We start from the raw sequence: 12,026 nt of genomic DNA on the forward strand, positions 1-12,026 counted from the left end.
TTGTACGTCATTCAACATAACTCCTAACAATCCTGCACCGTCCTGTGAACATCTTACATCCACACTGTTCCTGGTAACCAGAGCTTTTCTCCCTCTGTTAGCAATCAAGCCCACTTCCCGTTCACTCTGCCTCATCAGACCAAAACAGACCGCTGCTCCACTCAAGCATTTGAAATCATGAGTGCGTGACTCCTCACGTCCACAAGAATGAACCCCAGAACGACTGAAGCTTTGCCCTCAACGCCGTCTCCAACATGAAGCAGCTCACAGCTGCTTTATGACTGAGTTACACATGCACTTTAACCAGTCGTGTTGTCATTTATGATTATTCATCATTCAGCTCAGAGTTCAAGGCAATCTTAGGATTCCCACACCAAACCTCATAGAGAAAATCAGTGATTTTAACATCACACACACACAAACACACACACTGCTGCCTCATCACTAAGTTCAAATGTCTTATTTTGTCTCTTCAGCGTTTGAAAGACCTCAGTGACACAAAGTGACCACACGAGGCAGCAGAGGAGCTGCAGCTAAAATCACTGATTTTCTCTCTGAGGTTTGGTGTGAGTGATTATTCAAGTTTTACAAAGTGACTCAGACTTCACAAACTTCAGTTTCCCGAAGCAGCAAATGTGTTTTCTTTTAGATGTTGATCACTCTGGTTTTGAAAATAATCCTGTCCACTTGCATTCATTTAAAAAAAAAACAGTGGGGCTCTGACCACAGGGGGCGCTCAGATCACAGTCAGCACTGGTTACATGTCAGTACAGTGTTTCCTCTGCTGTGGACTGCACAGTTCACTCACTCCTCATTCAGCAGCTCAATCATTAATCTTTCATAGAGTCACGCGGGGGAGTGGAGGACTCTGCTTGTGCACAGTCAAGTGGATCTTAAGGATCCTGTGTTTCTTCTTGTGTTTTCCTTTTTTCACAAAGTGTCATCAAAGTCTTTGATTCATGTTGAAGGTGTAATCATCATTTTGATGACTTTATCTTCATCACTTCCTCTGTGTGTGTGTGTGCACGCGCATAAACAGGATAAATACACTTCATTGTCTATTAAAAACACACAGGAGTCTCTTTCTCCTCTCCTTCCTCTCTGACACCCAGACAGAAAAACAACAAAGGTTGCCCCGGGTTACCTCCAGGGCTGAGACTCGGAAATAACCTTTGACTAAATGTATGTTCTACGACCAGAGGAGGGGAGGAGAGAGGAGGAGGGGAGAGGAGAGGAGAGGAGAGGAGGTGGAAAGGAGGTGGAAAGGAGGTGGAAAGGACAGTGGGAGGTACTGTCATGCATTGCTTACCTTTGGTTCAAGTTTTAAAGCTTTAACCTTTAACCTTTCCCTCTCATTTAATCATTGATCCCATGCACTGTATGTTTCTGGCAGCCGTCAGTGAGGGCGTCAGTGTGGTGTTTGTACTCAACCGTAGATAAGGAGGCAGTGAAGTCTCAGGTGCAGCTCTGTGTGGACACAGGCACGTACATGTGTCCCACAACACTATCAAATCAATCAAAGACACAGAGACACGTGTCCTCTCTGTCCACACTTTAATTTAAACTCACCCTTGTCCACTTGTTCTTCTTGTTTTGACAGGTACACATTTGCACAACTGGACTAATTGTGACCCCGCCCCCTAGTAGCCCCGTTACCACAGCAACGGTCTTCACATTCCCCTCAGAGACGAGCTTCACATCCATCCCAGTGGTAGGTGGAATCTTACTACATTCACACACACACGTACACAATCAGGTTGTCTGGAGAAGAATCTGAGCTGAAAATAATGTCAAAAAGAAAAGTCTGTAAAAGTACATTAATGTCAAAAAGAAAAGTCAGTAAAAGTACATTAATGTCAAAAAGAAAAGTCTGTAAAACTACATTAATGTCAAAAAGAAAAGTCAGTAAAAGTACATTAATGTAAAAAAGAAAAGTCTGTAAAACTACATTAATGTCAAAAAGAAAAAAGTACATTAATGTCAAAAGAAAAGTCTGTAAAAGTACATTAATGTCAAAAGAAAAGTCAGTAAAAGTATGTTAATGTCAAAAAGTCTGTAAAAGTACATTAATGTCAAAAAGAAAAGTCTGTAAAACTACATTAATGTAAAAAGCGTCAGTAAAAGTACATTAATGTCAAAAGAAAACTACATTAATGTCAAAGACAAGTCTGTAAAGTACATTAATGTAAAAAGTAAAAAGTACATTAATGTCAAAAGAAAGTCAGTAAAAGTAAATGTCAAAGAAAAGTCTGTAAAAGTACATTAATGTCAAAAAGAAAAGTCTGTAAAACTACATTAATGTAAAAAAGAAACGTCAGTAAAAGTACATTAATGTCAAAAAGAAAAGTCTGTAAAAGTACATTAATGTCAAAAAGAAAGTCTTAAAAAGTACATTAATGTAAAAAACGTCAGTAAAAGTAAAAAAAAAGAAAAGTCTGTAAAGTACATTAATGTCAAAAGACAAGTCTGTAAAAGTACATTAATGTCAAAAAGAAAAGTCACTACATTAATGTCAAAAAAAAAGTAAAAGTATATTAATGTCAAAAAGAAAAGTCAGTAAAAGTACATTAATGACAGAAAGAAAAGTCTGTAAAAGTACATTAATGTCAAAAAGTCTGTAAAAGTACATTAATGTCAAAAAGAAAAGTCAGTAAAACTACATTAATGTCAAAAAGAAAAGTCTTTAAAAGTATATTAATGTCAAAAAGAAAAGTCAGTAAAAGTACATTAATGACAGAAAGAAAAGTCTGTAAAAGTACATTAATGTCAAAAAGAAAAACTATGAGACTCCGCAATGGGAATGAAGTGCGTGCGTGCGTGTGTGAATACTCCGGCATGTGGACTCTATGAGCAGGAATGTGTTCACAACGGTTGAGCTCCCTCACTCTCTGTCTCTCTCTGTCTGTCTCTCTATGTATGTGTCTCTCTGTGTGCCTCTCTCTCTGTGCGTCTCTGTCTCTCTGTGTGTCTCTCTTCATTGGAGGAAAGCTGACATGATGTTGTTGTACAGATTATTTCTCTCCAGCCTCAGGGCAAACCTAATTATCTCAGCTCAGGCACTGAACCCTAACACACACATGTGCACACACACACACACACACACACACACACACACACACACACACACACACACACACACACACACACACACACACACAGGCCTGTGCACATACCACAGGGGCCGTCTCATCACAGTCACTCGCCTCCCCCCATTGTGTCAAGGAAGCTATAACTCTGTTCATCATCATCATCATCAGTCTCAGTCTCCTGCTGATTTCTAAAAAGTTCTTTTCGATGCTTTTGACACAGATGGTTTGTTGACGCTTGAGCAGAGGGTCTGCTGTGAGTGTAGATTACATTACATTATATTATTAGATTACATTACATTAGATTATTAGATTACATTACATTAAATAAAATTACATTAGATTATTAGATTACATTAAATAAAATTACATAACATTATATTATTAGATTAGATGACATTAGATTATTAGATTAGATGACATTAGATTATTAGATTAGATGACATTACATTAGATAAGATTACACTACATTAGATAAAATTACATTTTATTAGATTACATTCCATTAGATTACATTACATTAGATTATTACATTACATTAGATGACATTCATACTCTGAAGTGAGCGTCTGCTGCCTACAGAAGACGCGGTTTTTCTCATTTTCATATGGTCCCAATTAAATACTGCGATGGATTTAACATTCAGCGATGTGGTCGCCTAGCAACAAACAAACAAGCAGAATAGGAGTCTGTGGTTTTAGTCCAGGACAAGAGTGCGATGTCTGCCAAAGCCAGACTTTAGGGAATAACCCAGATGACAGATGATCCTTCTCTTCCCCTCTTTTCTTTTGCTCATAAACAAACTGGTTTCCCTGCTTATGTAACTCTGTCTTTGTTATTTGAGACGTGGGTGTTTTTCTTTATGAGACCAAACCAGATCTAGGAATCGTCTTCTTCTTCTTCTTTTATTACATGTTGATTCAATTCAACAGCTGATACTAATTTAAAGTTGTCATTTGTTTTTATTGACAGGATGCTCTCCCACCTCCCCCGCCTCCTCCCCCACAATCCTCTGCCAGTGGAGCGGCGTACTCGTTGGCTGCCGGTCAGAGACCCTCCCCGAGCATAAGTGACCAAAGTGGGAGACAAAGACCCACAGTGTGAGCTATAAAAACACTCCTTTACCTTCTTTAAATGTGTGGTTTGTGGAGGGAAAGTCCTCGGCTCGCTGTGACACCACTCTCCCACTCCCACTCCTCTCAGCTGTCACTGACTCACTGAGTGTTCTCAGGCTAAAGGGATAGTTCAACTTTTACTGACAGACTCTCAGTGAACACAAGGGAAAAGTGATTTTAACCTCCCGACAGAAGTCTACGATATCTGAAGAACACAACCACGTCTTTATCTCACTGTCTGTAAACCACTCACTCTCCCACACCAAAGTCCACAGAGAAAATCACAGGAGCTGCTGGTCTTCTGCTGCCTTGTGTGATCCCTTTGTGTCACTGAGTTAAGTCTAAATTAAATATTTTAAAAGCCAAAGTACCAAACTAAGACATTTGAACTTAGTGATAGGGATGGGGCCGATCCGATCCAGTATCGATATCGGGTTCCGAGACAAACGTAATTCACGGGTCGATCCAACTGTAGAGATTTCCGATCCGATCCGTCTGTGCTTTAATGTTGTCTGCTGACACGTCTCCACAAGTGATTCCCTGACTGCTCTGCTAGCTGGCTGCAAAAAGTGGAATGGATTTTCTGAACGTGGCGTATCTCAATGAGACACGGAGTAACGCATGCCTCTGTTCAGGAAATCTATTCCACAGTTTACAGCAGTCTGCTTTACAACGCAGGCTCCTGAAAATCACTGATTTTCTCTGTGGACTTTGGTGTGGGAGAGTGAGTGCGTTCAAACTTCAGTCTAACACTGAGATAAAGACGTAATCATGTTGTTGAGTCCAGTTTTGTTTTGTGTGTAGGAAAACATCAGTGCTCTCACTTCATATTAGAAATTCTTCATTATTTCTGAATGTGGGAGCTAATGGTCACGCTCGAACTGTAAACACTTTAATGCACCACATCTCCAGTAGAGGGCGCACATAAAATTTCCTACTGTATGGTATGAACAGCCACGTTGTAATGACTTACAGGTCATTAGTATTATTATTACTACTATTATTATATATACGTTTCTGTGTGGATAAGAGCTCAGCTTGACTCTGTCACTACCTCATAAACCTGAACAGAACCCACGTGTGACCGTCTCTTGGGAAGAGGCCTCCCCTTCACCCCCTGACCTTTGACCCTCATTACTCTCCCAAAGACACCACACACCTGATCAGAATTAGCTGCGCTCCTGCCGTCCTCTGTGTCGGACTCTGAGGCCTTTACATCCCAGCTGACATGATTCGCTCTGCACTGTCAAATCTGCCTGGGTCAGAGGTCACAGTCTCACAGGAGACGATGACACACCCTTTGTTTACACTTTATATTTGTGTACCGTCTGCAGATATGTGGCCATGTTCCCCTACACTCCACGTAAGGATGACGAGCTGGAGCTGAGGAAGGGAGAGATGTTCCTGGTGTTGGAACGCTGTCAGGACGGCTGGTTCAAGGGCATGTCCATGCACACGGGAAAAATTGGAGTCTTCCCAGGGAACTACATGAGTCCAGTCAGCAGGTCAGTCTCTGACCCATGTTCCACTCACTCTCCCACACCAAAGTCCACACAGTAAATCACAGCAGCTGCTGCTCCTCTGCTGCCTCATGTGGTCACTTTGTGTCTCTGAGTTCAATCTGAAAATTAGATTTCAAACACTGAAGTGACAAAATTAGACATTTGAACTTAGTGACGGAGGCAGCAGTGGATCAACAACTGGTGAAAATCACTTATGTTCTCTCTGGACGCCATCATGTGACGTCGATAAAGACGCCATCATGTGACGTCGATAAAGACGCCATCATGTATTATAAAGATCAAATGATATTATCATGATATCATGACACAGATAAAGACGCCATCATGTGGCGAGATAAAGACCATCATGCCGATCATGTAACGCCATCATGTGATATAAAGCGCCTTCATGTGACATCGATAAAGAACACCATCATGTAGTACGACGATATATCATGTGACGCATCGCCATCATGATGTCGATAAAGACGCCATCATGTGACAGATAAAGATCATGTCATCATGTAGATAAAGACGCGATCATGTAGATAAAGACGTGATCATGACGTGATCATGATAAAGACGCAATCATGTGATAAAGACGCACGTAGATAAAGACGTGATCATGTGACGTAGATAAAGACGCAATCATGTGACGCAGATAAAGACACCATTATGTGACGTAGATCTGTCACCTTGTCACCTTCTCTCCCTCAGGACAGCGTCAGGCAGCACGCAGCCTAAAGTACCCATGAGTCTTTGCACTCAAGCGGGCCGAGGCGTCAGCCTCATCAGCCCGTCGTCGGCTCCCCTCGGTGCCGGTGTTTTGGGACCGGACTTGAACAAACCCGTGGCTGTGTGTTCCAGCGCCGCTCCTGCCAGCTCCCAGCCTGCTGCCGCGGTAGTGACGGCGGCTCAGACGGCCACGGGCCAGCAGCCCAAAGTGCCGCAGCACGTCAACTCCCAGATGACTGTGAATCAGGCTCGCAACGCGGTCAGGACAGGTAACAAAAACAGCGTCAAAATAAAAGGATTATTTTAAAATAATATTGTTATAGGCAAGAATGTTTCATAGTAAAGAAGGAATAAAACAGCAGAGTATGGTTTCTTTTGTTGTTTTTCAGCTGCGTGTCACAGCCAGGATCGGACCACGGCGGCGACACCTGTCCAGTCTGCGTCACCCGCGTCTTACGTGCCTCACCTCTCCGTGTGCTCGCAGTCCTCGTCCACCTCCGCTCAGGGCTGTGCCCGCGCCGGAGCAGTTATGGGCTGTGCCGCCGCTTCTCTGACCCCGCCCAACGTCAGTGCCGCGTCACTGGAGGGCGACGCCCCGAGACCCACGCCTGTCCTCGCTGTGTCTGTCGGGAACGGCTGTGCCGCTAACGCCGCGACCAACAGTTCAGCTTTGTCCTGCAGACTCGACAAAGACTTCAAGGTCGGACATTTTCTCTTTTCTCTCGTTTGTGTGAGTGAAACGATTCACGTGAACAAATCTTCAGAGTTTATGATGAGCTTCTTATTTTAGATTAGATTAGATTGATTAATCCCTTTGGGAAATCAAGAGGGATAAACATGTTTATCATCAATCATGATACACTGTAGTAAATAACATTCTATTTAATATAAAGTATTGTTATATAAATTAACTCCACACAGATTACAAGAGTAGATGTTTTAATGAAATATAGGTCGTTGTGTTTCTCCTCTTCCTCCAGGGGTGCTAACGTGACATGTAGTTTTTTAGTTTGGATTCACACAGTCTTATATATTGTGTGTCTTTTGAAAAACACACACAGACACAGAAACACACACAGACACAGTGCATCTCTAATTCTCCATCTTGTTTCTCTGCAGAGAGAAAAGAAAAGTCTTCTGAAGCTCTTGTCCTCCAACAAGAAGAAGTCTCGTTCTTCACCGCCCTCGTCTCCAACTCTTGAAGCAGAACAGGCTGCAGCTGGAGAGGTTCTTCACGACGCCTCTGTCAACTGCCTCGAGCATGATCCTGCTGCTGCCGCCTCCTCCTCCTCAGCCTCAGACTCCTCCCATCGGAAGAACAGTCCTCTGGACGTTTGTGCTCCCATTGCTCCTCCCCCTCGCCAGCCCTGCTCCTCCCTCTCGTCTCAGCAGCACGACGCACGGCCCATCATTTGTGAGAGGTAAACACCGCTCAGCTCATAGAAGCATTTGAAACTACGTACTGTATGAACATTCATTCATTCATTCATTCATTCATTCATTCATGTTTTCACAGTTCTGACCACGTTTTTAAAACGTGCTTTTATGCTCACCACAGTAAATAAGTGGTGAGTGATAATAAATATTCTAAAACTACACAAGAAGTGGAAATGTCTGGAATCTTTGTTTGGGAAAAGTTAAGCAAACACCAGGGTTCAAATTCTGTGAAGCAGCTTTGATTTTTTTATGATGAAATCATCGCTGAACTGAAACTAAACTGAAAATAGTTTGGAAGTGAACTCTCAAACCTTTTAGTTTGAAAAAGACCAGTCGGCCTGACCTCAACTGAAATCAGTGCTGAATGTGAGTATATTTTAAAAAATATGTGTTTATCTCCCATTTGATTGAGCTTTTTAAAACTCAAAGCAAAGTTTGGACTGACCAGTGTTTGATCAGCGCCTGATTCTGGTTCTGGTTCTGTTCCTCAGGTACAGGGTTGTGGTGTCGTATCCTCCACAGAGTGACGCCGAGCTGGAGCTGAAGGAAGGCGACGTCGTGTTTGTTCACAGGAAGCGCGAGGACGGCTGGTTCAAAGGCACGCTGCAGAGGAACGGCAGGACCGGACTGTTCCCCGGCAGCTTTGTGGACAGCATCTAAAATCAAAGACAGAGCAATGACCACAGGCCTCTGTCTTTCTGTGTCTGTCTGTGTGTGTGTGTGTCTGTGTGTTTAAAGGGACAGTTCAGCTTATACGAGGTACAGACTCACACAAAAGTCACTCTCACTGAAAACATGGCTGCTCATAGAGGAAGTAAAAAGTGGATTTTAGATGCTTAACAAAACCTTCATCTCATAAAATCCACACTCGATGTTATCGATGTCATCCCCGGATCAATTATTATTGATAGTTGTAGCAAAAACTGTCAAACAATTAAAGCCAAAAAGAGTGAAAACGATACTGTGACTTGCTAAAATTGTGATACATATTATAATCGAATGATATCTTCTGTTTCTCACAAATCACTCACTCTCCCACACCAAAGGCCACAGAGGAAACCAGTGATTTTAACATCACACACACACACACACACTGCTGCCTCCATCACTAAGTTAAAATGTCTTATTTTGTCAAATTCAGCATTTGAAATATTTCATTTAGACTTAACTCAGTGACACAAAGTGACCACACGAGGCAGCAGAGGAGCAGCAGCTACTGTGTGGGAGAGTGAGTGGTTTCCTGTTCCAACATAAAGGATCGTGTTCTTAATCAGTCTGAGTAAAACCTCAGAGTCTCAGTCTGAACTTTCCCTTTAAACAGAAGAGTAGTGAGGTCAGAACCACAAGACTGAGCCAGAACCCAGTGTGGTTCTCATCTCCGGTGACTCAGCGGAGAACAGGAGAATTCAGACAGCACACGACTCATACCAACTTTTCTTTCTTTTCTCTTCTTCTCTTTTTTGTTCGTAACATTTCAGCTGTTGTACGTGTGCCTTGTACTGTTCCTCACTTTATTGTACGTACGGACACAGAAAAGATTAGTCCTAAAACAACCGATATGAACTCATGAGAGAGATTTTTAACTTATTTCTTATTTCATTATTTTCTTTCTTTTATTTTGTAGTGAACACATTAAGGGGTTAAACTGGCCAATGCCTTATGATCACAGGTGACATGACTGTCGTTTCACTCACCATCATCATCATCTGTGCTACAACAGCAGGAAAGACAAGAACGTCCTCGTTCCAGAGCTACAACGTCGTCCACAGAAGATCGCAACGTCGCCAAATCACAGCCAACGTGGGCGTCACCAAATCACAGCCAAACATGGGTGTCGCACATGGTAATAATCTTTCTCTGGAGCGTCTGTGATGAAATATTTGACATAAAAACTTGTTCTGTTTACATCAACACTAAACTTCACTTTAAAGGTCCAGTGTGTCAGAATTAGTGGGACTTTCTGTGTTTCCTCGTGAGCGAGCGTTCACACCTTGTGTGCAAGAGCACTTCACACCTCGTCTGCGAGCATTCACACCTGGCGTTTCCTCGTGAGTGAGCGTTCACACCTCGTGAGCGAGCGTTCACACCTGGCGTTTCCTCGTGAGCGAGCGTTTCCTCATGATCGAGCGTTCACACCTTGTAAGCGAGCGTTCACGCCTGGCGTTACCTCGTGAGCGAGCATTCACACCTGAATCTTACAAACCTCAAACCTGTCTTTTATCTTAGCGTAGTTTCATACATTTTTTTTTCTATGTCTATCGGGTTTTTTTCGTTTGCGCGTTTTTGTTCGAGTGAACTTATTTGGATGAGAACAACTGAAGCATGACGCGGTGATTCAAGAAAAGTCTCAACATTGAATTTGAATGAAATCTAATTTTTTGGTGTGAACGCACAGTACATTTTCTACGTGCGCTCCGTGTTTTAAAAGAAATAAAAAAAAACAATCATGAATCACTCCACAGAAAATCACTTTGTTTTCTTGGTTATTTTGTACATTTCGTCTTTTGTGTTAAATGTCGTAAAGACTTGAATTACTGTACGATTTTTCTTAATGTTTAGAGCAGAACAGTTTGTAGTTTTGTTCAAATTCATGTTTTCTTTTTTGATCGGTATCGTAAATGACTGACGTATGAGTTGTGCCAGATTTAGCTTTGATGATGAATTTATGAACTGAATTGGAACCAGATTTTTGTCTTTTTTGTGTGTTTTGTTATTGGCGGGAAAAATACTGTAACTGCTGGAAAACGTTAAATGGTACGAATCACTGTTGTTTTTACTCCGTCACACGACACTTTTTAAATTTATCGCAAGTTGAATTTGTAGAAACTTTGGTCAGAATTAGCCAAGAATCTGGTGAATCTGGAGTTTGCTGAATTTGCGATAAATTCACATCCAAACTTGTGTTTTGATTCTTTGTGTTTTCTCGCATCAAACGTGACTCAAAAATCACGTTTTATGAGCAGTTTTAAGGCGTATTCCAGCTAAGTTTGGTGTTAAAGTCTTTCTTTTTTTCACCTGCTTTTCTCAACAACCTCATTAAATCCATTATTAAACAAAGAAAAAGAACAAATAAACAAGCTAACAGGTCTGCGCTCATCTGAGATTGTGTGGTTACCATGGAAACCGAGGGCGGAACAGAAATTAAAAACATTGTGCGACAAATGTCGAGCTGCGAAGTTTAAATCACTGTCGGGGCCTTTTTTTTGTGTCTTTTAGAGCAGAATTTACCCTGATGTTTGTTTTCTGTTATTTTGTTGTTGTCGTCGTCGTGGCGACCACCACGATGACCTCAGGCTGCTCCTCCCTGTGTCTTTTCATTTCACTGCTAAGCCTTTAAAAACACATGTCATGTGACTTAAATATGACGTGGACTTACTTGACTCTTTGATTCTGTTTTGTTTGTAGTTTGTTTGTCTGTCTGGAAAAATGGTGAAAACGAGCTGTTTGGCACAAAACAAACTAATTATGTGAAAAAGATTCTGAAGTATTTGAGGGGAAAAAAGCACATTTTGTAAAAAATAAATAATAATAAAAAATCTATAACAATAAAAGCTAGTGTTTCAATATTTCACTCTGTTTCCTGTCCCTTGTTTTATGTTTTATTAAAACAGGAAAAATCAACTTGTGCTGTTTTCTGACTTCCTGTCAATGGAAACAAGAACATGTCAGTTTAAGTCTACGACATCTTCATCTCACTGTGAAACTGAAGTTTACAGACGTCTGTCTGACAGTGAGATACAGACGTGATCATGAGACGTAGAGATCGCAGACTTCAACTGACGCAGATTTTTTATTTTTATTATCCCTTTAATTCTCTTTGGTTAAGAACTTTAGAGAAGATTTTTAATGACACTTTGATTTAAACTGTGTCAGAGTTTGATTCATGGGTGCCGGGGTCACAAGGTCACGGTGGTGCAGGTGTGGATGTGATTGATGGATGTTTGCAGGTGTGGAAGCGAGGCCACACACCTTCAGCATTACCCACAATCCTCTGCTTCAGGGACACTTCAGTTGCATCTGTGTCTCCACTGAGACTGAAGGACAGACGTTAATCACATGATGTTTCAGAGACGCAGAGCAGCCACACTCTGTGTTGTGTGAGAGAGAGACCCTGACTTTAACCAGATTAAATAATAAGAATAGTACATTAA

General features: G+C 41.7%; 1 protein-coding gene across 3 annotated transcripts in view; it reads left to right on the forward strand.

Moving 5' to 3' along the window:
• Positions 1-8,609, forward strand: part of sh3rf1 (SH3 domain containing ring finger 1) — a 35,208-nt gene extending 26,599 nt beyond the window's left edge. For 2 of the 3 annotated variants that reach the window (XM_044044166.1, XM_044044167.1), the window contains exons 6-12: positions 1,601-1,711; positions 4,059-4,186; positions 5,536-5,706; positions 6,421-6,707; positions 6,828-7,138; positions 7,558-7,859; positions 8,367-8,609. In XM_044044166.1, coding sequence (XP_043900101.1) covers positions 1,601-1,711; positions 4,059-4,186; positions 5,536-5,706; positions 6,421-6,707; positions 6,828-7,138; positions 7,558-7,859; positions 8,367-8,535 — 1,479 coding nt within the window. In that variant the 3' untranslated portion in view covers positions 8,536-8,609. Of the gene's footprint in view, positions 1-1,600; positions 1,712-4,058; positions 4,187-5,535; positions 5,707-6,420; positions 6,708-6,827; positions 7,139-7,557; positions 8,242-8,366 lie in introns of all 3 variants that reach the window. The other variant, XR_006361741.1, reaches the window with a different exon arrangement.
• Positions 8,610-12,026: the final 3,417 nt, after the last annotated feature.

The sequence above is a fragment of the Solea senegalensis genome, linkage group LG14 (genome assembly GCF_019176455.1).
Source record: "Solea senegalensis isolate Sse05_10M linkage group LG14, IFAPA_SoseM_1, whole genome shotgun sequence".
Classification (NCBI taxonomy): Eukaryota; Metazoa; Chordata; class Actinopteri; order Pleuronectiformes; family Soleidae; genus Solea; species Solea senegalensis.